General features: G+C 34.5%; 2 protein-coding genes, 1 long non-coding RNA gene and 1 pseudogene across 3 annotated transcripts; 2 read left to right on the top strand and 2 right to left on the bottom strand.

The window, feature by feature from the left end:
- Positions 1-3,045: 3,045 nt before the first annotated feature.
- On the bottom strand, positions 3,046-4,873 carry LOC105173401 (DNA-directed RNA polymerases II, IV and V subunit 8B). Its single transcript, XR_016062723.1, has 5 exons — positions 4,753-4,873; positions 4,569-4,670; positions 4,231-4,429; positions 4,035-4,157; positions 3,046-3,361 (listed from the first exon to the last, which is right to left on the bottom strand). It is a non-coding gene; the product is annotated as a DNA-directed RNA polymerases II, IV and V subunit 8B (long non-coding RNA).
- An 8,795-nt stretch (positions 4,874-13,668) lies between these two features.
- LOC105173792 (uncharacterized) lies at positions 13,669-14,223 on the top strand. Its single transcript, XM_011095670.2, has one exon. It carries the CDS (start codon positions 13,669-13,671, stop codon positions 14,221-14,223), a length of 555 nt encoding a protein of 184 aa, XP_011093972.2.
- Positions 14,224-17,825: 3,602 nt separating this feature from the next.
- On the top strand, positions 17,826-19,135 carry LOC105173791 (F-box/kelch-repeat protein SKIP25 pseudogene; annotated as a pseudogene).
- Positions 19,136-22,343: 3,208 nt separating this feature from the next.
- On the bottom strand, positions 22,344-25,052 carry LOC105173400 (uncharacterized). Its single transcript, XM_011095120.3, has one exon. It carries the CDS (start codon positions 24,838-24,840, stop codon positions 22,882-22,884), a length of 1,959 nt encoding a protein of 652 aa, XP_011093422.3. The 5' UTR covers positions 24,841-25,052; the 3' UTR covers positions 22,344-22,881.
- Between the last annotated feature and the right edge of the window lie 631 nt (positions 25,053-25,683).

Below are 25,683 nucleotides of genomic sequence, written 5' to 3'. Positions count from 1 at the left end.
TTCTGTATTTTTCAAAATGCAGTAATTTACCTCCCTTTGTTTTTCATAATGAAGCAATTTACCTCCTTAATTAGATAAAGAGGTAAATTAATTGCTTCATATTAAAAAATACAGAGGAGGTAATTTACTCATTTACAACATCACAAAAAGATAAACTGTATTAAACCCAAAAAATAAAATAAAAAAGTAAATAATCTTACCTTTCGTATCAATAGACCGATGTATTGTTATTCCCATCATTATTTATTACAATCTTTCTTTTATTACAAAAAAAAAAAAATTATTCATCTTCCTTACATTAAAATATTTATTTAAATTAAGTAAAAATAATAATTGCTCAATTCATTGATATAATTATGTATGTAATTACTAAGTAAAAAAAATCCAAAATTGGAATTAAAATCTATGTGGGCCCACTAAACAGCGAGTAAATTTCTCCATGCAATCTGGACAACCTAACTCACTGCAACAACCATCTTATACAAATATGTTTGAAAAGAAGTATATATACAATTATATTAATTATTACAACTAAGAAATAGACAATTAACTCATGTAAAGCTGGTGTTCAAGGGATTTCATGCCTGAATTCCAGCCATTTTTTTGCACTATTTCATTATATCTTAATCCGAAATCTGAATTTTTGTGACCAATTTCGCCTTCATATTTAAATATAAAATCAAATTTTCTATGTATAAATATTCCCTAATTGCACAAATTCAGTCCCAAAAATCTCCTCCCAACAGAAATTATAACTGAATTTTCCCATCATATCTGGAGATGATCAATCATTGGATGGTAAAAGGTTGCTCACACAAATGTTGTGATACCAGAGATTAAGGATGTTGTTTATTACTAATAAATACAATTTATATGACTAATTCAAAAGTACTTAACTAAATTAATCAAGAATTGTTGATAAACAGAAACCCTTTATGTCATGCTGCTGTTTTGATCACAGTTTAAAGATTAAAGATCAAGAAATCCCATTTATTCATAGTAATTGTAGTTTATGTTAGAAGTGATGAGTCCTATGATGAGCATTTTTAGACACACAGCACTTCAGAGTTTTTACCAGATTTGTTTCATATGAAATCAAGTTGTTCTGTGGTAAAAACGTCTCATTTGATCATTTATGGCAATGGCAAGGGCAAGGGCATGGAAGAGACCACCAAGATAATTAAGACACTGTAGTTCAACGCAAACATGTGAAAAGATGGATTAAAGGTGCTAGAAACTTGTCGGTTTTTCGATGAAAAATTTGTTTGTAGAGGTTGAGAAATGCTGAACATGCTTCCTAACTGATGCTTGTTCACTCACCTAAGCATGAAGGTTGCATTAAGAATATTATACATCAACGACATAGGGTGGGTGGGGTTGGGGGTACAATGGCTTAAAGGCTGTCCAAGTGCTGCTAAGAAATTATGTAAAATCAGCTATCAAGAATGCAATTAATAGTACTACAAAGACAAGATGGAGAGAGTTAGAGTGCCTGTAGAAACTAGAATGTAGTAACTAGTTTTTTCATCTCTTTGTAGCATCCCATGTATATGTCCAAACATATAGAGAAACAGAACAGAAAAGAAGCTGAAGAAGGGAAAATATGATCATCAATGTTCGTATTTCAGGACAACCATAATTTACTGTACAAATTCTGTACAAGTTAATGAAAAGAAAAAATCAGAGTCAATGGTTGTTTGAGCAACAGCAAAATGGCAATGCAGAAAGGAAACCAAACAGATGGTGAGAGCAAAAGGAAGATAATTCCTTGAAACAATAAGATCAAGAAATGGAGACAAAAAGGGAAAAAAAAATCAATATTAGCAGAAGCATTTCTTCCCATTCCACCAAAATGTCACTTGAGCATTACCTAAGTTTTAGCAGTTAAGACATTGAGTTGCACAATAAGGCAAGAAACCTTGAACATGATGAACATTTCACTTAAAACGGACAGATAAAACAGACACATTACGTACTAGTTTATCTAACAGTGTTTGTTTATTTTAGTACTTCTGTCCATTTCCCACCTCTCTCAAAACATTTCTGTTGATACAGTTCCTAGATTGTTAGAATAGTTGGTCTCCAGTACCAGGGAATTTCATACATGCACGGTTTTCAGTTTAATCACCTAATACCTTGTTGGATAAGTACCTTAATATCATGTCTAAAGGAAAAAGTCATGCAGGCATCAACCTTGACTCTTTCTAGGGAACAAAGTAGTTGTGTGCTTCCTTCTTTTTCCTCTTTCTTTGTTCAAGAACAAACTTGTGCGTGCAAGCAATCTATGAAAACTGCTAAATACCTGGATGATTTCAGTTATGAGGTAAAGATTGCAGTGCTTGTAGGACACAATTAGTATGCATAAAAGACTACTAATCGTGATGCACACAATGGAAAACAATCCTAGTTCTGTGTTATAAGGAAATGTTCATATTTATAGTTATTGACTTTGCAAGTTTGATTTTGGCCATTCTCTCTCTGATGGATTACAAGAAATTCTCATTTTCATAACCTTAATGTTTAAATCCTTTGAAAACAACCAACATTGCTCGCCTTCAGGACGACACATACTCCATAAGTACAACCAACTTTTAGAACATATAAGAACTCTAATGGAAGAATTCCGACATAATGGAAGAATTCCGACATAATGGAAGAATTCCGACATAAAAATGCTCATTTAATAATTTCTTAGAGACAATCACACAATAAATTCAGGATATCATCAAAGAAATCAAGTTATAAACATGAATTATGAGCTCTGCACACAAGTTTCCAGCTCTGTCCACAGTCTCATTTTTGCTTAACATTGAAAACAGGCTGTAATAGTAAGTTAAATATCATTCCAACATTCTCATAGCATGAATCATACTACCATTTAAAAACTCGTTTATCCAACATAGATGCAACTCGAATTACTTAAGTTTCATGTCAAATCTTCCTCAAGAGAAGGAACAACCTTTTATCAATCCTAAACTTATGCATCTTTACGGGATCACATTTTAGCAACATTTGAAAGGCTCCAAATGAAATGTATGCCTCCCTATCACAAATGAAAGTCCCAATATCAATGAATAAGATCCAAATAGAGTGTTTCGCTGAAGAAGCAGTAAGAACGTCAGATGACACATAAGTATAAGTTCCTTTGATGAAAACGAGGCCCTATTTTCTAAATATTTCTCCAGCTTGTTGACATAACACAATCACTGAATAATATGAACAAATTTCATTAATCAAAAGGTGCATATATATACACTTTAACATCATCTCCGCCATCTGTCTTTTCTTTAGCTTCTGACATCTTATACAAAAGCCCATGCATGACATACTAAAACTTGTCTGCAAGTGTTTTCTATTTCCCCTGCAATAGGAGGACAACAATCATAAGTTAAACTCAGTTTCCAGTCATACATTATTCTACCTTCTTCATGGTCTCAAGTTGTTAATTTATAAACTAATCTTGGCATGTAAGCATAGACACACATACATGGCATTACATGATTCACTTCAAAATCCAACATTCTCTAACTGCTCTACTAAATATGCTCATGCCTTAACCAACACTAGTTTTTAGATCTGAAAACTACTATAGCAGCAGGAGACAAAACAAATAATTGGTACCAAATTTATGGGTAGAAAAATTCTATTAATTGGACTGTATCGCCCTATCATACAGGGTGGCAACTGTCCAGGGAAAATTTGCAAACGTTTTTACTGTTTTTTAGGAACTACAGTTCAGTGAGTTTTCCGAATATGGATTTTCCATAGGAAGATTCTTGTGTCCAATTTTTGACTCTCTTCATCTCTTGCACCTTATTTTGGAATTCTTGGTTTTCCCCGATATTTGATCCAACATGTGGAAGAACTTACTAGTTTCCAATGGTATTAGTGTTGCATATTTTGACACTCTTTCCCAACAGAATAAACTGTAATTCTATTACCCTTCCGCAGCAATATTTGCAGGAAAAGTGCATTTATCTGACTCTAAAAAACATATTTTCTTGGACGTATCACTTCTAAGATGCAGATTATACCAAGCTATCTTTGATCATTTCTGTAACCATGGCACATATATATTGCTTGCCACTAGCTGCCAACCTACAAAAAATGCTCCTATGTGCTGCTTTCACATCCAAAAATCCATCAATTTCCATCGTCTACAAGTTCAATCACATGATCATCTGATCAAAATCATATAATTCACAGATATAGAGTGAAACAGAACTGCACCTCAGGGAAGTAGCCATCGACAGCCGAACCATCCACATTCAGAGTTTTGTCATTCACCATCCTATATTTTTCACCAGGAAGCATAGGATATAGCTCATTGTGCACATCTAATTCCAAAGACGAATCACCCTCTTCGCCTTCCGCATTTATTCGTGAAACTGAAACACCATTCACAAAATTTTTTAGGTCAAACCAATCCCTTACATAAACTTCACAGAACATAGAAATTATTTCTAAAATGAAGCAACCTCAATCCAACAAAACTTTGGTACAATGAACAGTTTCTCGGTTAGCTAAGAATTACTACAAGAGAACGCCAAATTTAACATCTTTTTCACTTCACCTTTGTGTAAACGACTTGGCTACCTATCTTGAGCACCTTGATTATCTCATCAAAGTGAAATTCCGCCATTATCTTGAAAACAAAATAAAAAATTAACCTGCAAAGAATATCAAACAGAAATCGGAATTTAAAATCTCTTACTCAAGAATTTGACGAAACATGTATCAAAACTTTTATACCCCACAAGAGCGAGAAGAGGTTGGAATTTTGCTCACAATCAGAAAGGGTTGCTGGAGCCTTGCTGAATACTATAATCACGGGGAAAAAAGGGTTTTAAGCCTAATAGGGTTTTAAGTTGAGCTATTTATTTATTTATTTTAAAGAAATTACATCAACACCCCACAATTAAACTCTAATTTACATAAATATCCTCTTTTTTTTTTTTAATAAAATTGTAAATATACCTCTAAAAATTATAATTACAATTTATATAAACACTTTTTTAGAATTAAAAATTTATACAAATACCCATTGAATATATTACATCATTTCAAAAAGTGTACTTATAATTTTATAAAAAATAAAAAAATAATTGTATAATTAAATTTAGGGTATATTATTACAATAAACTTTTCTAAAATTTTTCATAATTATAAATATATCTCGTTTAAAAAATTACAAACACCAATATAAAATTAATGGTTGTTTAATAAATACTTTTTAGTGATAGCCCATTGTAAAAAGTATTTATTAGACAAACATTAATTTTAAAAATTATGTATATTTTTTTAAAAATAAAAAAATATTTATAATTATGATAAATTTCATACAATCCGATCTAATTATTCTAATGTATTTGTGTCAGAAAACTTTTTTGAATCAGGACAGGGTCATCAAAATGGGTTGAAGTTGGGCTGGCTCAAGATTTGTTTACTAGATTGGCCTAATACAAACTCTCAGTTGGGTTGTGAGAACTAGGCCCAATACAAGTTAAGCCCAAGACATCTAAAGCCCACCATTTTGTAAATTTTAATGTTTTGGTTTTAGAATAAATTAAAAGCTCCTCCGATATTTGCTTTGATTACAAATACTCTCTCGAATACTCTCTCGTTTATTGAAAAAATAGAAATACCCTACAAATACCTTACTAAATACACCCCTCCAATAAGTTGTCGCAAGGGGTTATTAATTAAGGTATTTATAATTTTAAAAAAATGTTTATAATTTTTCAAATAACGAAAAAATATTTTTAATTAAAAAAAAATTCAAAGAGCTTGTTGTAATAGAATTTTTTGCTACTATGTAAATTAATAAATTATAACGAGCTTTCGTAAAGTTTGGTATAATTATAAATACTATTTTTTTTATAAAAAAAATATAAATATCTTTTAATATTTGATAAAATTATATAATGATTGAATGAAAGCATGAAATTATTAATTTTGTCCTTTGTTTTTTTTTAAAATAAAAAATTATGAAAAACCAAAAGAGGTGAATGAAAAAAATTAAAAAAAATATATATATAAAAACTATCACTTAGTCCATAATTTTTTTTTTAAAAAAAGTAAAATTATAATTTATAGTACACGAGGATATTCGATTAGTTCACCACAAAAAATTAAATGAAAATCAAACGAAAGCCAATGGACTGCACTGGTTGTTGGATGGACGTTAAACTCGTGGAGTATTGAATATTTACCAAACAACCAGAATTATTTATAGTTCTGCAAAATTTCAAAAGAGCTAGTTATGATTTATCCTTTTTAGGGAATGTCTGCAAAAATTTCTACTTTTAGAAAAGTATTTTTTGCAGAAAAAAATTGAAAGTTTTAGCAGAATCAAAAGTAGGTAGTGTTTATAAAAAATGCGAAAAACAGATAAAAGCTAAATTTGATAGTGTTTGGAGAAAAATCAATTCTAAAATAAACATAATTACTAAAGACTGTCTTGTCCCTATGTGTTAAAAAGATACTTTTCTTTTACGTATTATTTCACTTATTGTTTGTAACTATTAATTATATTTCCAAAAAATAATAACAAATGTTATTTTGATTAGTATATTTAATATTTTTTTAAGAAATATTAAAAAATATATTTAATTTAATAATGCTCCAACTAAGTAGTATAATTGTTGATTCATACACAATAGTTAAACTTACATGATTGAAAAAATATATATATATATTATTAATTAATCAAATCATATAATTAGATGATAAAAAATATAAAAACATAAAAATATTAAATATGTGAAAGTGTAATTTAATTATCATTAAATTATTTAACAATTCTAATAAATATACCATTTTAAAAATAAATTAAAGACATAAAACTGAATTAAGATTATTATAATAAGGGTAAAGTAGTCAAAAATAAAATTGAATTTATTTATAAAAAAACCACAGTAGCTAGAAGTACCTAAGATGCTTCTAACTTTTGGCCTAAAAGTACTATTTTTTGTTATTCAAAAGTAGAAATTGACATTTCAAACACTTTAAAAAAACCAAAAATTAAAAAATATTTTTTTAAAACATTCGCAAACACACCCTTAAAAATATATTCTTGTTTTAGGACATCTTAATAAGGAGTGGTGATATATCTACATAAATTATCTCCATAATTGATAAATGGCAAAGGGGGAGGATTTCTGCAAGTAATTATACTTCCAAGTTTGGCTGAAAAGATAATTAAATTATTCGATATTCAATTGAAATCAATCGATAAAAATTAGTTTGGACTCGATTTGTTAAATTTAATATATCAAATTTGAACAAAAAAAAATTTTCGGTAAACTTTTAAGCTCGACTCAAGCTCGATTTGATTAGTGCAAAAATAATAAAATATACTTAAAAATACCAAATTACTCAGCTCGACTCGAGTTTGATCTAATTAAAACTCGTTTGAACTCGACTAAAATAATAATAAAATAAAATTCAAATACAATTTTTAATGCTCGATAATAATTCAAACGAGCTTAAACAATAACGTGTTAGGCTCGACACGAATCATTTACGCACCTATTTCCAAATCAAGTAGAGGTGGAAAATGTTTGGATCTCCATTCCAATTTGCAGATCAATTTGCTTTTTCCACTTTCCCAATCTGCCTTTCACAAAAGAGAACCAAATCTTCTCCTTGGGCGGAAGAGATCAGAGATGCAGGAAGAGAGCAATGGAGGATGATGTATGGCCCAACGGAGATGGTATTGTTCAACTCATATGCGCCCTCTTCTGCCTCGCCATCGCCATCGCCGGCTTACTCCTCGCCCTCTACGTCCTGATTCCCTCCTTCTCTCAGCCCTGGTACCCCGTCGCCGCCCTCGTCGTCATCCTCTCCACCTGGTTCGTCTCCCTCGTAATCTGTCTCTACACGTACATCAAGGCCTGTTTCCGCCGCGACCGCCGCCGGACCGCCAGGAGTGCCTCTGCCGTCGTGCAGAATGATAGCGGCAGCCGCGCCGGTGACCCACGACATTCCCCCTTCGTGTCCTCCGCGGATTCGGAGATCCCATTGAAATACTCTTCCTGATTGCAAAAGAAGGATCAAGGGTGATCATGCAGCTTTGGCATTTCCACTGTGCTCGGATCTTTTATCACATTTTCGTATATTGACGTCAAAATTGAGAAAAAAAGGAATTGTCATCGTACAATATACACATGTTTGTAAAATTTAAGTATGATAGAAGGTCTTTCACCTTTTCAGCCTCAAAACACCAGACGAAGAGTTTGAACGTCTTTCGTATTGTTCTCATATGAATAATTTTGGTAGCGCCAAGTTTTGTTTGTTCTAGTTTAACCTTTTCTTATTTTTTTGATAGCGTGCGATTTATTACATATATCAAATTCACAGATTGATACAATGTATTAATTGTTTAAACTAATGAATATGTTCAAACGAGATAAAAAGGAGCGTCTGGAAGAGTTTCAAAAAAGCAATTTCCAGCTTTTGGGTTTCGAAAATTACTTTTGAAATATTTGAAATATCAGTTTCTACTTCTGAAATTGCTACAAGAAAGCACTCGTGACTCAAAAGCTACAAGCACCTTGGGATGCTTCTACCTGGTTTGATTTTTTTTTTTTTTTCTGGTAAATAAATTCAACTTTCTTTTGAACTATTTTTACCCTCATTATAATCTTAATTTTTTATTTTCTCCTTATAAATTATTTTTAGAATTTCTCATTTAAAATTGATATTAGAATATCAAATAATTTAAATTTATCACTACTTACAAAGATTTATAGTTTCTCATATTTATTTTTTTTTAAATTTTATATTTTCTTTTTCAATTATTTGATATTATTCCTATATCACAGAAAAATATAAATTAAATCATTATGATTGATTAAAAGATATATTTTTTGACAATCATGCAAATTTATTTGTTATGCACAAATGACATCTATATTACATAGTGGGAACATTATTCAATAAAACATTAAGTTATTCTAATAGTATTTATATTTTAATAATATAAATGATAAATATTTATAGAAAAATAAATATGAGATATACTAACTGGAATAATATTTATTATGTTTTGAGAAAAATCATTATTATTATCAAAAGACAAGTGCAAACATTAAACAAAAATAGTATCCTTCTAACATATGCGAACAATACGGTCTTTAATCAATTAAACTTATTTCCGAAATACTTTTTTCACAAACATTATCCGTTTTAGCTCTGATATGCTTTTCAGTTTTTTTACAAATACTGTCCATTTTTAATTCTGCTACAACTTCCAAGTTTTTATACAAAAATCACTTTTTTTAAAAATAAAAATTCTCGCTGCACTCCAAAGAACCGACAAATTATTATACAAGAGGGCATACACCTACTTCATGGCGGATTGGATTTTTTTATTACAAATCCTATCGCATCTCCTACTCCATTTAACATACACCCTACATATGTAAATTTTTTAAAAAATAAAATACATGATGTCTTTTATACATCTGAACAGTGTATATTAAATGAAATAGGTGCAAAAGATTCAAAATCGAAAGTTCATTCTGTATTTGCGGAACTCGAACTCATTATCATTTGTTTACGAGGCCTCAAATTTACCAATCAAACAAGACCTCGTTGGCTCGTTTTAACTTTCTAAAATATCATAATTTCGCTTTGAAAAGTCATGTGGAGAGGGGAGGAACATTTGCCATCAAGAATGAAGAGAACACTTGAAAATGATGAGTTTGCGCTTTTTATTCAAGTTTTTCTCTGAATTTTTTCGTCTCGAGACATCTCTAAATTCGAGGAAAAATTGCATTTCACGTCCCATAAGTTAAATTTTTTTTAATCTCATTATTTTTTCACTCACCACATTACATCCTTTAATTCCAATAATTTGCAATTTTAGTCCCAAGTCTTATTTCCGTTAAATTTACTTCGAAAACAACACGAGTGTAGCACGAGCTCCATTAAGTCTTGCGGGGTATTAAGACTGTTTTCATTAGAAATTTAAGAGGTTAAAGCTTGAGACTAATATTACAAATTGTTAGAGTTACAGGACGTAATGTGGAGAATTAAAAAATAAAAATACCAAAACAATAAAAAAATAATAATAATTTATGGCACGTAAACCGCAATTTCATTTGCTATTGTAATGGATTAAGAATGCTAGATTTTGATGTATCGAAAACTCTCTAATATTTAAGCCAAAAATTATATTGGAGAGTTAAAAAAATAGATCAAATTAGTCGATACTCGATTAAAATTGATCGACAAAAATATATTCGAGCTCGATTTGTTTAACTTAATTATATAAGCTTGAAATAAGGGGGGAAAAGAAAACAAACAAATCATTCTACTAGCTCTCGAGCTCAATTCAATTAACGGAGAAAAATAAAATAATAAAATGCATGTAAATGTATTAAACTATTTGATTTTAGCTCTTGTTAAATCAAATTAAGGGTTAATTACACCATCCTTTTCTACTACTATGGGTATTTGCAGGTTTGCTCCTCTGACATATGCCCTCTCTGACTAATGATGTTTAGTTAAACCTGATTATAAAATGACCATTTCACCCTTTTTTTTAAAATTTTTTATTTTGGAGTTAAATATACTTTATCCGAGAGTTATTTTGAAGTAGCATTCATCTCCGTAAACTAACAAATGCGATATTGGTCCTTTTAAATTGATTGGTTGGACAAAATTGCTGCTCGTGGCACGAATAGTTGCATAGGTCTCAATATACTCGAGCATTTTTGCAGATTAAATCATCGTTAAATTATTTTTAACTGCAAAAAATAACTTTAATCAAGGTATAGAAAAGTATTTAAAAGAAATTGACAATATGTTTCATCAAAAGTTAAATACTTTTAGGAAAATATGAATAAATATATTTTGTTATATTTTTGAAAAAATATATATCTGAAAAATGGATTTGTACTACTCATTTTTATTTAAGAAATTAAATTGTTAGTAAATTATTACCAAATTAATAATAATATTTCGGATGAAAGTTTTATTTATTTATTTATTATACTCATTCATTACTTAACTATTAGTCTATAAAATTTGAATTACATTTTGCTCTATTGCAATTAAATTTTATTTTTTAAATTAAGAAAAATATAATTAAATTGAAATGCAAAATGTTAAAAAAAAAATCCTTTGTACTACAAATATATATAATATAAAAACAATCTTGTCCAAATATTTAGTAATAGGGTTAAGTATTACATTTGTGAGTTTAGGGGGATAAATGCTACCAAAAAATAATTGAGGATGACAAGATATGTAATGGTAGATTAAATATACTAAAAAATTGTGCGATTTACCCCCTTTTACCCCTTAGGGGTACTTTAGTCATAAAAAATAGATCTCGAGGATAAAATAAAGAGTTTTTACATCAATATTTTCAACAATATCAGCAAATTTCGTTAGAGTGACTAATATAAGGGGTAATTTCTGAGATAGATATAACTTACACGGGAAGTTTATGTAATTTCAATAATAAGAAGCGAAAATCTGTAAGTACCTACAGTACTAGGAGAGGACAATGTAATTAACCTATAAATTAAAACCCTTTTGAAATTAATTCAATCACCAATAAAATTAATTTTAAATTAAGCTAGATAATGATTCAAACAAACTTTTGAACAATCATATACTCAGCTTAAATCGATCTGTTTACATCCCTAACAATCCCCGATACGAAATACTAACCCCAAATACATATTCCATATAGGAAAAAATGCAAGCAACTTTAAGGCATTCAATACGCAACACTACAACCACATCTCGCCAGGGCCAAAGAGGCTGAACTTACCCTGCAAGTTGCCCAGAATCAACTTGAATCCAATCCGGGAGATGTGGCGCTACGGGACTCTTTGGGTGCTCTTAGGAAGAAGGCCGTTTTCCTTGCCGAGGCCGAACGGCATTTCTTCTACCAGAAGGCCAAGATCCACTATCTTAAAGAGGGGGACCGCAACACCAAGTTCTTCCACGACATGGTGAAGAGGAATGTCGCTAGGAATTCCATCGGGGCAGTCACTAGGGCGGATGGGACTGTTATCACTGCTGCCGAAGATATTGCCCAAGAGTTCGTTGACTACTACACATCACTCTTGGGCACCGAGGCTCACACCCTCCCTGTTGATGATGGTGTGTTTAAATGGGGCCCCTTACTCTCCCCCGAGCATACCGTGGAACTTTGTCGGGCAGTCACGCCGTTGGAGGTCAAGGAGGCCATCTTCCACATTAGCGACAACAAAGCTCCCGGCCCAGACGGATATTCCTTGTGCTTTTTTAAGAAAGCATGGACCATTGTGGGTGATCAAGTTTGCAGGGCCGTCTTGGATTTCTTTAGGAGTGGGCGGATGCTACGGCAGCTCAACCACACTATCATTGCCTTTGTTCCGAAATCAGATCACTCCACCTCTGTTGCGGATTACCGGCCGATTTCGTGCTGCAATGTGATCTACAAGACCATCACGAAAATCATCTCGGACCGGCTAGCGCCTGTTTTGGAGCACTTGATTGACCGATGCCAAGCAGCGTTCGTTGGAAGCCGCAATATCACAGACAATATTTTCTTGGCCCAAGAAATGGTGCGGCAGTACTCGAGGAAACGGATTTCACCTCGATGTACTATCAACGTCGATCTACGCACGGCATTCGATTCGGTCTCATGGTCATTTCTCGCTCGAGTGCTTCACGGGTATGGTTTTCCACCACTGTTTATAAATTGGATTATGGAATGCGTTTGCAATTCTTCTTTTTCAGTGGCGTTAAACGGCTCCCTTCACGGGTTTTTTTCGGGGAAGAAAGGCCTAAGGCAAGGAGACCCGATGTCGCCGGCCCTCTTCCTTCTTATCATGGAATATTTCTCCCGACTGGTCAAGAGGAAAACATCTAGTTCGGACTTCAACTTTCACCCCAAGTGCGAGAAGTTGAAAATCACACACCTCCTCTTTGCCGATGACCTCATGCTTTTCTTCCGTGGAGACCTTCCATCTATCCACATCTTGATGGAATGTCTCCAAGAGAGTTCAGGGACGCATCCGGTCTCACCGTCAATACCTCGAAGTCAAGTATTTTCACAGCGGGCATCCAAAATGATGTGCTTGACGGGATTCTCGCTCGGACGGAATTTGCGAGAGGTGAGATGCCGGTCAGATACCTTGGCATTCCACTAGCGGCACAGCGGCTTTCGGTCACCAACTACTCACCGCTTGTGGATCAAATTGCCAACTGCATTTCGAAGTGGACGGGCAAATCCCTATCTTATGCAGGCCGACAGGAATTTATTCGCTCAGTATTCAGGGGGTGGAGTGCTTTTGGCTCCAAGTTTTCCCACTTCCAGCGGCGGTTATCGAGAAAATTCACCGTCTGTGCAGGAATTTTCTATGGAACTCTAGGAGGGCACCGGTCGCTTGGGAGGAAATCTTCCATCCTAAGGAAGAAGGGAGACTCGGTATACGACACATTCAGTCGTGGAACGTGGCTCTACTTGCTCGTGTATTATGGAACATCCACCGCAAGGCAGACACATTGTGGGTGCAGTGGGTCAACGGTGTCTACCTCAGAGATGCATCAATCTGGGACTGACAACCGAAGAAGGGGGACTCTCCACTCCTTCAACGGCTTGCCGAAATCCGCAACAGAGTGGTCACTGAATTTGGGTCTTCAGAGGCAACGATTGAGCAGATGACGAGATGGTCCACCCCTAAGGGTCTCCAAACGTCGAAAGCTTATGAGTACTTCAGGCCGAAACTAGCGAGGCAGCCTTGGAAAGCAGCTATTTGGAAGGCTTTTATCTCATCGAAGTACTCATTTATCTTGTGGCTTGGCTTGTGCGGTAGACTTGCTACGAGGGACAGACTTGGGTTCCTCCAAGAGGAGGATTTGTGCTCGCTATGCATCAACACCAAGGAATCGGCCAAGCACCTTTTCTTTGAGTGCCCATTCAACAACTTCGTTTGGTCACGCATCCGACATTGGCTTGGCATTAACCGGACTATGTCAATCCTTCAAAGTGCGGTCAAGTGGCTCAAGAAGGAGAAAACAGGTTCCTCCGTGCAGAACAAAGCGCGACACCTCGCTTTGGCATGCACGGTGTACACACTCTGGAAGCATCGTAACGAAGTCATCTTCGAGGGCTCAACGGCCTGTCCCGAGAGGCTCATTAATTTAGTCAAGGTTACATTGTATAGGGTCCTTTGGACACTTTTTCCACACGGTTTGACTGTTCTTAATCTTTAGCGTGGGCTTTTGTATCTCTCCGGGTATGCCCGGAGTACACTGTAAATATTATTCTTGGATGAATGAAGCTTACATTTCACCCAAAAAAAAAAAATGCAAGCAACTCTCCTGTAATATTAGCGCAAACCACCCCTTTATGAAAAAAAAATAGCAATTTTGTCCCTTTGTATTCTTTAAAATGCAACAATTTACATCCATGTGCCTTTTAAAGTGAAGTCTAGGAAGGTAAGTAAATTGCTATACTTTAAAAAACACAGAGAGGTAAATTGCTATTTATTTCTCACAAGGGAATAATTTGTTCATTTTTAATATCACGTGAGATACATTACCTTCAACCCATTTCATATATGCTCAAGAAATGATATATATATATAGATATATTATATAATTGTCAAAATACTCTTTCCAGTCTCCAGGAGAGATTTTGAGCTGAGGAATCAACATATCTCATATTCAACAGATTCTTCCTGGGAAGGCCTTTCTTCATATGTACGTGTGTATTCTTAGCTAGCTGCCCACCATTCCCCTAAAAACTGCCGAATCTGGGCTTCATCTCACACATACACAAAGATAACAGGGAGTTCGATGTAAACTACGATGCGGGCGTGGGCGTGGGTGTGGGCGTGGGTGTGGGCGTGGGCGTGGGCGTTGGCGGCGGTGAGACGAATAACCTTGAACTGTCGCGTTTTGGAATTTTCTGTATATTCTACATCAGAATAATGTACGCGTTTCTGTTTTGTGGATGATCATGAATGAATGTGACGTCCTAAGGTGCTTTAGGGATGGAAAGGTCATGACTATTGGGACAATAGCATTGAATGCCAAAAGGAGATTTAAGAAAATGATTTTAAATATTGTACCGGAAAAGAGTTTGAAATTCATTAATATTTTATAAAATATAATTGAATTGGAGGATTTGACGCAATTTTTGATATGGAAATATACAGACAATTAAAATAATTTGTTAGGCAAAATTGCAAAATTAGTCCTGTATATTAGGGGGGGTGGCAAAATTGGTCCCCTAGCTATGAGACTGGCAATTTTAGTCTTTTATGTTTAAAATTTGTAGTAATTTTGGTCCTTCTGGCCAAAAGTGATCGGAAATTGACAAATCAAATTGGGGATTAGGGTTTCGGCGACAAATGGACATTACTACACAGGTAGCATCCTACGTGGATGCTGATGTGATAAAAAAAAAGGTTAACCATCACCCACCACCACCAAGCCGGTCGCCGAAATTTTTTTTCCGGCGCGTCTCCGGCCACGCGTACCACCACTAAACTCGCCATCCTACGCTGATTCCAACCCTATAGCATGTGTTTCAATCAGAGTTCAAACATGCCCCCAATTGTTGATTATAGTCTTATCCTAAAACCTAGATTTATTTTCTTTCTCTTCTCGATTCACCGCCGTCCGACCTACCCACTGTTCGAGACCACCACCAATCAACTCCCCATCCTCCGGCGAGTTGATTGCACCCAAGCCCATCCATTTTCATCAACTATTCGGTCGGTTCTCTTCATTTTTATTTTCGTCACTTTTTCTCCGCGCCCACCATTGATTTTTCCGTCATATCTCCGTCACCAGCGATTATCTGGTTGGCGGACCAACACCTTTGTGTTCGCTCCCCATGGCGCACACATCTCTCCGATCAGTTTCCGTCAATGTTACATCCACGACTTCTCCTTAATGTTTTATTTTAGTGGCAATTTTAGTCCTATATGTTTTAATTTAGTAGCAATTTTGGTCCTTCCGACCAGAATTACCAGTCAGCAGCCATGTAAGATGTCACGTGTTTAAGTAGAGACCAGTTGGCAACCGAAACCCTAAACCCCAATTTTTCCGGCTAATTTTTGGGTAATTTTGGCCGGAAGGACCAAAATTGCCACTAAATGAAAACATATAGGACTAAAATTGCCAGTTCAGTAGTTGCAGGATTAATTTTGCCACCCCCCTATACTTACAGGACTAATTTTGCAATTTTGCCAATTTGTTATTATGGATTTAAAACCACTGTCATCGAATCCAACGATCCAAATGCAATGCAAGTTTTGTTATACTTAGAGGGTGTTTGGTTAATTATAAGATCTTTTAAGAGTTTAAAAATACTGAACTTTATTTCAAAATCGAGTTTTTAAAATGTTTGGACAAATAAAATGTTAGAATATATAAGAAGATCAGTGTTTCGTAAATAATGACGGAAAAATTCCACCGAAACATTAGAATTTAAAATCACATAAATAGATCATTTTGCACTGGGAGGAAAATGTCAATTATATGAAGGTAAAATGATATACTAACATAATTATGAGTGTGTCCCGTTTATCGGATACTAAGATTAAAGTGTTTATAAGATATTCTAAAAATAATTTGGTGAACTTAACGTTTTATACAATGAGCTTATAAGATCCAAAACATCTGTATTATTTTTAAGATCTTATAAACTCCTCTGTATTAATCAAATCCCATAGTCAGTATTATTACAATTGTTATGTGATTGATCACTTTGTTGAAATAATACAAAATCATAGCCAACTTTCTTAAATTGAACAAAAAATTCATATAATAAATATAATGTACATATTATGTGATTATACGGAGTGTGGGTGAGAGCAATTAAAACTAGAAATTCTGAATGAATTGACAGAAAATTGCCGAAAAGACGAACTCATGTCTACGTCAAGCTACAGAAATTTAGGCCGTCATGGCTGAATACTTCCGAACCAAATATAGTATGCGTGAACAGGGGATAGGAGTTGAAGCATATAATATTCGTATTTGGATGCAATTAAAATTTGAAGGGTTGATTATATTTAGATCTTATTAAAAAATATGAAATTATACCTTTTTTTTAAATAGATTTGAAATTACACTTACACCTCCTTAAAAAATTCTTTATTTACACCTAATCCCGTTTTGTTAGAACTTAGACGATAAATTCTGTCGCTAGCAAAAGAATATTATATAAAATTTTAATTTTGCCCCTATTCAATATTTGTGTGTATATATATATATATATAATTGATATATAAGAATACTGAATGAGGGGTAAAATTGAAAATTTATGTGATTTTTTTGCTAGTCTCAACATTTAATTCCAAATTCTAACAAAAGGGGATAAGTGCAAACAATGAATTTTTAAAGGGGTTGTAAATGTAATTTCAAAATTTTTTTAGGAAAAGTGTAATTTTACATTTTTAGAGAGGGTTTAGGTAAAATTAACCCAAAATGTAATATAGCATGCATAAATTCAGACATCCCACATGTTGTTGACGACATGGTAATTAAGAACTAAGAACCAAACTGGAAACAGATAGCAGGTTGTTCTTTGCAACAAACATGAAGCATTTATTGTTCTAAAAAGTTGAAATTGAACAGTTATGCAATTCTGAGGGTTGCATCACCTAAAGCAGTTGCAGATGGAATTTTTAAGTATAGAATTTGTCCTATGTGCTTTTACAGTAGTTGAAAAATTCATGTGTTGATGATCTATGATGCTTGCAGCAGTTCATGCACGACCTACTCCACTTGGCACAAGAAGCCGACCATGATGATTATATAAGCCTGAGGGCCGAGGAGACACCGTTGTCACATACCGAACCATGAGTGCTGCTAAACGGCGCTGTAAGAACAGAGATATCGTATGTGAGAACGATGAAAACCAGCAGGAGCACTTGGAAATTGAGTCGGTCTTACTTCCTGGCTTGCCGGACCATCTGGCTCAGCATTGTCTTTCGACTCTTCATCCTTCCTTGCTCTATAATGTGTGCATGTCGTGGCGTCGCTTTCTTTATTCTCCCTGCTTTCCTCCGTTTTTCTCTCTATATGCTCTCCTGCGTCCAAATTCAGCAACGGCTCCGTTGGCCAACTGTGTCCAAGGCGACTGCCAATCACACTCGGTGGCGTTCTTCTGCTTTGAACCGATTTCATCGAAATGGAGATCCCTCCCAAGCCCTCCATCTGATCCACCTCTCTGCCTCCTTCGTCGACATCCCTCTTTCATATCGAGGAACCTCCCTGTACAATCAATAACGGCGTCAGGGCGTTTAGTTCTATTAGCTGCCAACACTCATGAGCTTCTCCCTGCACTCACTCGTCCATTAGTCTTCGACCCTTTATCCAGCAAGTGGAATTTTGGACCTCCATTTTCCGCTCCTAGGCGGTGGTGTGCCACCGGCTCAGTACATGGTATGGTATACGTTGCAAGTGGCACAGGCGCACAGTTCCACAGTGATGTGGCAAGGTCCCTTGAGAGATGGGACATGTCAAAGAGTGAAACAGGTTGGGATTGGGAAAAGATGGCGTCTCTGAGAGACGGAAGGTTCAGTAGAGAAGCCACCGAGGCGCTCGGTTATAGAGGTAAACTTTACATGGTAAATGTAAACGGTAAAGCAGTAAAAGAAGGGGTTGTTTATGATGCTTTGATGAATCAATGGGAAGCTATGCCAAGGGGAATGCTGCAGGGATGGAACGGGCCAGCAACAGTGGATGATGACGTTATGTATGTTGTGGATCAGGAGAAAGGTTCATTGAGAAAGTACGATGGAGATAATGATCGTTGGGAAGAGATGATTGAGCCTTTAGAGCATCTGATAGGTGCTGAACATATATCAGCCGGTCGTGGAAAAGTCTGCGCGGTTTCAGCAGACGGAGGGAAGATTGTTGTGGTGGACATTCTGACAAGACCACCTAAGGTTTGGATGGTGAATCCCCCACAAGGAATGGAAGTTATTGCTGTCCATATATTACCAAGAATGATTCTTCCAGATCACTGAGAACTATTGCGATCCAATTTTCTGAACTCTGCACTAAACTGTCAGCAACAGAAAAATGCAAGGTTTCATGAAAACATAAGCAAGAAAGAGGAAAAGATCAGTTTATTCTTGTACTCTAATTACATTACTTCTCAACACACCTTGTTCTCATTCATTATGTTCACTTGAAAAGGCTTCAACAATTGTCAGGACACAGCGTTAATGAACAACTCATAGTAGCCTTGTGAGCAACAGAGCAACGAAGATGGCCCGTTCTGTAGCTGCTAAGATTTAGATACATGACAAAGTCCACGTATGCGCATGATTTTACTGCTTTCTTTTGCAACTTAGCTTCTTTGCACAGAAACCAACTACTTGATGCTGCTACAACGAACCTCTTCCGTCTAAAGGTTGCATAATTCATTTGGTTTTCAGAAAGAATTGAATGCTCCTTACAGCATCAGCAGGCAGTTCAGCACAACAAGAAATTAGCTTAGATCTTTGCAACAGATGAATCAAACTTTACAGCAAAGATATGCTACCGGATAAGTCGTTTCCTGCTAACTTCAACTAGCAGTTTTACATCGAAAGACTGTCTAACATTGAGCAAATACTTATTCCTTTTGTTGCATCTTATATATGAGCCAACACATAATTACACGAACTTTCTGCTTTTAGACCTTGCTGTCGGGAAAGAGGTCTACATTGTTTAGAGCTCAATGGTGAAATCCTCTTAATAACACGAATCAGGTCCTCTGCTAGCCAATCGTTGCACTAATCAAGAGTTAAACACTTGATGCTGAAGTTTTCAAATTTTCTTGGCCATATAACACCATACCAACTACTACAAAGTGTTGCAATAATATACATCCTCCAGTGGATTGCAATGAAATGTGCACAAGTTAACAAGAAAAACACATCAGACATCTGGTAGATAAACAGATGACTGTCTTAACATATACTAAAGTATGTTTTTATTTATTAGTTCATACTTGGGAGACTTGGGTTTTTCAAATTTAATACATAAACATATCATGAAGAAATCAACAACCTTGATTATCTGCTATATATTTAGGCAATCAAGGGTGTGCACTATTAGCCAAGACCTACACTTTTGCAGAAGGAAACTGCATCCAACATATATAGAGATGAACAAAAACAAAAGAATATTAAAATGGGAAAAAAGGGGTCTTTTTGTAATATGCAAAAACATTAGGGTGCATAATAGAATTAATGTGGAAAATGACAAGATGAAAACTTCCAATTAGAATATGCCAAATTAAGCATGTGATTCAGAAGCCAATCCTGAAAGTTTCTCAGTAGTAGTGAACAACTTTACTGCAAACTTTTCAACCACTCCCACCATCTCCTTCTTGTTGGCATTGTATTGTATCTATATATATCTATCTATGTATGATGATATCAAACCTAAAACCTTATCAAATATTTCACTTCTGTCTCATGTGCTCATCCATGCTTTATCTTATGAGGTGGAAAGCCACATAAAAGCTGTAATAGAGTCCCTCAACTTTTATCTTAGCTAACATTTACAATTTTTTAATACATTATTGTGAGATTAATTGATAAATATTTATAAAATTTAATTAATTAGTAAATAAATTATAGACACAAATTTTCTGATTATATCAAAACTTGAATGAAATAAACGGAAGCTTATTATAAAATTCGAGAGCAAATTATATTAGTTAAGAAATTAAGTAGGACATAATGATAATTATTAAAAAGAATAAATAATATATATATATATGTTTGTTACACTAAGCACACACGTATTTTAGACACACTCAATTAAAAAAACACACACACACATAGCGGAGTAGGTATGAAAATTTTGAATTTTAAGTTATATTAATTTATATAATTATATTATTTAATTGATCTGTTTACTAAATATAATTATATTGATCGATGTATTATTTGACCAGAATATTTTATGAGTTTGATTATTTAAATTAATGTTGAACTAAATATCCTATTTGATTTAGAGATATTGTAGTTGGTTAATTAAATTACTAGATTTGTTAGATTTAATCATTATTATGATTGATTTACTCAATTTTATTGGGCTTATTGATCAAATATTTAATTATACGTATTTGTGTTTAATTAAATTTTATAGTAGCGAGAAATATTTAGAAATTATATTTAAGAAGTATTAGGAAATTTTATTTGAAAAATATTGTATTTATTATATAAAAGGCAATATGAGATTTCTGTAATAATTTAATTTAGGAATGTTATTAAGAACAATGGGTATAAAAATATGAAGGGTTTGATTAAATGAATTCTTATGAGTTGGTTGATAAATTAAATATATACCTGGGAAGTTTAGAAAGCTTAACTAATTAGAAAATAAAAGAACAAAGATTTAAATTTCGATGGAAATGAAATATTAAAAGGTAGTGGAAAATTGTACGAATAATATTAATATTTTATTTAAAAATTACCATACTTTCGAAATATTGATTATATGCATTATAACTTATCACAGAATTTGGGGATAAAATAGAGGATTGAACAGTTCCCTATTTCCTAATTAAAAGCGTTGTAAGATCGATGTAAGTAAATGATTTGGTGTCATCTATACGTGTCCTTTTTATCTAGTTATTACTTTTATTATTAGGCTATATATGGTTTGTGCTGGTAATAGCTTATGAGAAGAATATGGTTAATTGATGGTTTAAGTTGAGCGATTAATTGGTGAAAGCAAAGTAAGTAAATAATTAGTGTTATTTATATATGTTTCTTTTATTTGTGGTATTACTTTTATATAAACCTGTGACCGTATTGAAACTGATTTATCTGAAAATGTACGAGTGGTGAATGATTTAATCTGAATGATTATATTGTGAACGTGAAATGATAAAATGCATTGAAATATTCCATTTGTTGTGTGATATACCGTTGGTGTCTGAAAATGAACATAGGTCGATATGTGGGTACATATATATATATATATATATATAAATTTGGAGATGAGAAATCATGTGAGGATGTGGTGACGATGAGATTACATATGCATAATGAGCAGGTATTATGTGCATATTACATATATAAACAGGTTTACTTTAAGTATGATATCGTAGTGCCGTTAGAAGGTGCTACAATTTAGCTGAATGATATAACCTACTCAGTCAATGGGGAGCTTGTAAATTCAGCAAACTTGCTAAATAGCTCCATAGCCGAATTCTCATCCGTTTCTGACGAGTCTAGGACAAGGGCATGTGTCATAACCAAACGTTGCACCCTATATCTACTGTAAGGATGCCTTGGTACCACTGGTAATTCTTATGCTACTGTTTTATCATGTTTTTTCTCTTAGACATATTCCTGGATTATCCATAATTGTGTCATAATATTGTAAAAGGTATATAAGTCGCTTGATCGCAATCAATGTTAACACTGCATAATCACATCAGACATGTATCATTCTGTTTTTGCTCTATACAAGCAGACTGCATCCAGAGAAATAACAGAAAATGTAAGCTCATATACTCATAAAGAAAGCACATGATTTTACCTCTTCATTCACATGTGAACCTGTGGCGGCTGAACTTCCAGCGAACTATAAATGTGATATAATCTACACAAATATTTGCTCTTCCTTGGAAATATATCAAAAAGTGCCTGTTTCACTTGTCACGCTTTGGTTCACTAGCAGAAATCAATTTGACATCTCAATCGCCCCTTTCCCTCGTACAAGTAAAGGGCTTCCTGGGAATAATCCACCCCTTTAAGGACAAGCTTTGTATAAAACACCATTAATGCCAGCCACAGTATCGAATTCCCAGTCCAGAATTTAATAGAGCGTCAAGTTCTGGAGCTCTAGGAAATCTAGCAATGATCAAACAGAAGAAGTTGAAATGAAACCTCGACATATCTCTTACCCAACCTCCTCAATAATTAAAGAGAGCCCCTCCAACTCTTTGTATATGTCTTCAGATCGAATATGAGACTTATCATTATATGAAAAGCAAGAAACAGTTCCATTTATATCAATCCAGCTGCATCCCAGTTCTTTCTTTAATTGGCTTTGTTTTAGTTTTGTTCGGATATGCGCCGCATCCCTCCACATGCCACGGGCAGAATATATATTTGATTGAAGCACAGACATCCCAACATCACAAGGCTGATAGCCTAAAATTTTTTCTGCAATTACATCGCCTAAGTCATAGTTTGCATGTATACTACAGGCGCTCAACAATGTTTGCCATGTATACACGGGATGATCTACAGGCAATTGATTGACTAATTCGAAAGCTTCAGCAACCAGACCTGATCTACCAAGGAGATCAACCATGCAGGCGTAATGTTGTGGTTTTGGCGTCAGTTTCCACCTCTCCATTAATTTAAAATACTTCCAGGCATCAGTAATTAGTCCAGAATGAGCACAGGCAGTCAAGAGGACTAAGAAAGTGACATGATCAGGTTGACATCCAACATGAGTCATACAACGAAAAAGATTAAGGGCTTCCTCGGCAGAACAATGATGTGCTTGTGCCACGAGCATTGCATTCCACGCAGCAGTATCGTGATTGTGCATTGTTTTAAATATTAGAGAGGCATCATTTATGAAGCCACATCTAGAATACATGGATATCATTGAACTCATAACCATGTTATCATTTTCACAACCAATTTTGAAAACGAAAACATGCATTGCTTTCCCCCAACTCTGCAGTGCAAGAATACCACAAACTGATATCACACTGGTTAAAGTACTCTGATCAGGCTTCAATCCATCAGACAACATTTTTACGTACAAAACCAATGCTTCTTCAGTTTGATATCCAGAGATTAGAGTGTTCCATGAGGTCTCATCCTTCATAGGTATCCCCTCAAAGAACTTACGAGCAGTAGTAATATCATCTTGTTGAATATATCCCCATAGCATTAGATTCCAGGAAATTACATTCCTCTCCGGCATTTTCATAAAGAGATCATGAGCATCTTCTACTTTTCCATTATGAACACAACCACTGAGCATTGTGTTCCATGCAACGACGTCCTTGTGGGGCATTTTATCAAATAATTCTCTAGCCGATTCAATTCTTTTATGATCCAAATAACCCTTAATAACTGCAGTCCAAGCAACAGTGTCCTTCTCAGGCATCTCATCAAACAATCTCTTAGCTCGCTCCACCTCCCCCACTCCCATAAAACACCTTATCATACAAGTCCAAGAAGCAACATCGCGTTCAACCATTCTCATAAACAAATCATACGACTTGTCAACACTCCCATTTTCCCCATATCCTGCCAACATAGCATTACACAACAACAAACTTTTACTTGAAGCTTTATTAAACAAGCTCTCAGCATCATTCACCGCCCCATACCTAAAATACCCCTCAATCATCATTGCCCAGGAAACATCGTTCTTCACAGGCATTGCATCGAAGAGTGCTCGACCTTCCTCAATCCTGCCGCAGTTCACATATCCTGAAATCATAGAATTCCAGCATGCCACATTCTTCCTTTGGACTAAATCGAACAACGCTCTCGCCTCATCCAACCTTCCGTTCTTTGCATACCCACTCAACATCGCAGTCCAAGAAATGACATTCTTAATGGGCATGGAATCAAAGACTTGACGAGCCTCACGAATCATCCCGTTTCTAATGTACCCGGAGATCATGCAGTTCCATGTGACCACATTCTTGTGGGGCATTTCGTCAAACAATTTACGAGCACTGTCAACATCGCGTTTCTTGAAATAACTGGTTATCTTTGAATTCCAATGGAATAAAGAATTTGCTTCAAGCTTTAAACTACGAAGTAAAGAGTAGGCGTTGCTGAAATTTTTGCCCACGAACGCCCTGCATCCCAATTTTACAAACATATGTTCAGAACAATGTAACAGCCATCGGGCTAGACCTTATATAATCTTTTCCTTGCAATTTTGGGGTGACAAAAGTATCTCTTCAATATTATAATTCAAAGAGGTAAGAATGTAAAAATTAATATATTCAGCAATGTTTACTAATAATACATTAACGAAAATCATTAACTTTTTAATTTGTATGCATATATACATTTGTCATCTTACGCTTCATGAATATCCGATGAATATAAAATTGAAAATTTATGCGTTGTTTTTGCAAATACTTATAGAATCAATATTAAGAATAATTACATTCTTTTTTTTTTTCCCCTAAGATTTGGTATTTAGGTAAACTATATGTGGTTTACAAAATTATATCAAATACTCTCTGAAATTTATCTATTCATCAAATAGGTCCATTCGTTAATCGAAATTTATGAAATATAAGAAAATAAATATTCATACTTAATCCTATTTGACTAACTACTGACTTATTACAAGTTAAATAAAAAAAATTATGACCGTTAATGAGTTAATTGGAGGTATATATGAATTTTTATTTATTTTTTTAATGTAAGTCAATTTCGTAAATTTGACTAACGGAAGAATCTATTTGTTTGACCGACTAAAACATCAAAGATATTATATGTAATTTTCCAAACTATAGGGGAATTTATGTATAATTATACTAAAGATTTATTTGGTTCAAATGAAATGAAAAGACAAATGGAATAGGGAGGGGAAGTGACGGGGTGTCGAGGGTTGCCCGCGCACTCAACACCCTTGATGCACATTTGGCCACGCAACCACTCAACTCGGCCAACCAACAACCTTCGGACAGACGCTGGACTTTCGCAGTCT

This window comes from Sesamum indicum, linkage group LG11 (genome assembly GCF_026168435.1).
Source record: "Sesamum indicum cultivar Baizhima isolate 11 linkage group LG11, ASM2616843v1, whole genome shotgun sequence".
Classification (NCBI taxonomy): domain Eukaryota; kingdom Viridiplantae; phylum Streptophyta; class Magnoliopsida; order Lamiales; family Pedaliaceae; genus Sesamum; species Sesamum indicum.
This window is presented reverse-complemented; position numbering and strand designations above follow the sequence as displayed.

Excerpts from the sequence above, each read along its gene's own strand:
- LOC105173400 (XM_011095120.3), bottom strand. The coding sequence starts at position 24,840 with ATGTTTGTAAAATTGGGATGCAGGGCGTTCGTGGGCAAAAATTTCAGC.
- LOC105173792 (XM_011095670.2), top strand. The coding sequence starts at position 13,669 with ATGACGAGATGGTCCACCCCTAAGGGTCTCCAAACGTCGAAAGCTTAT.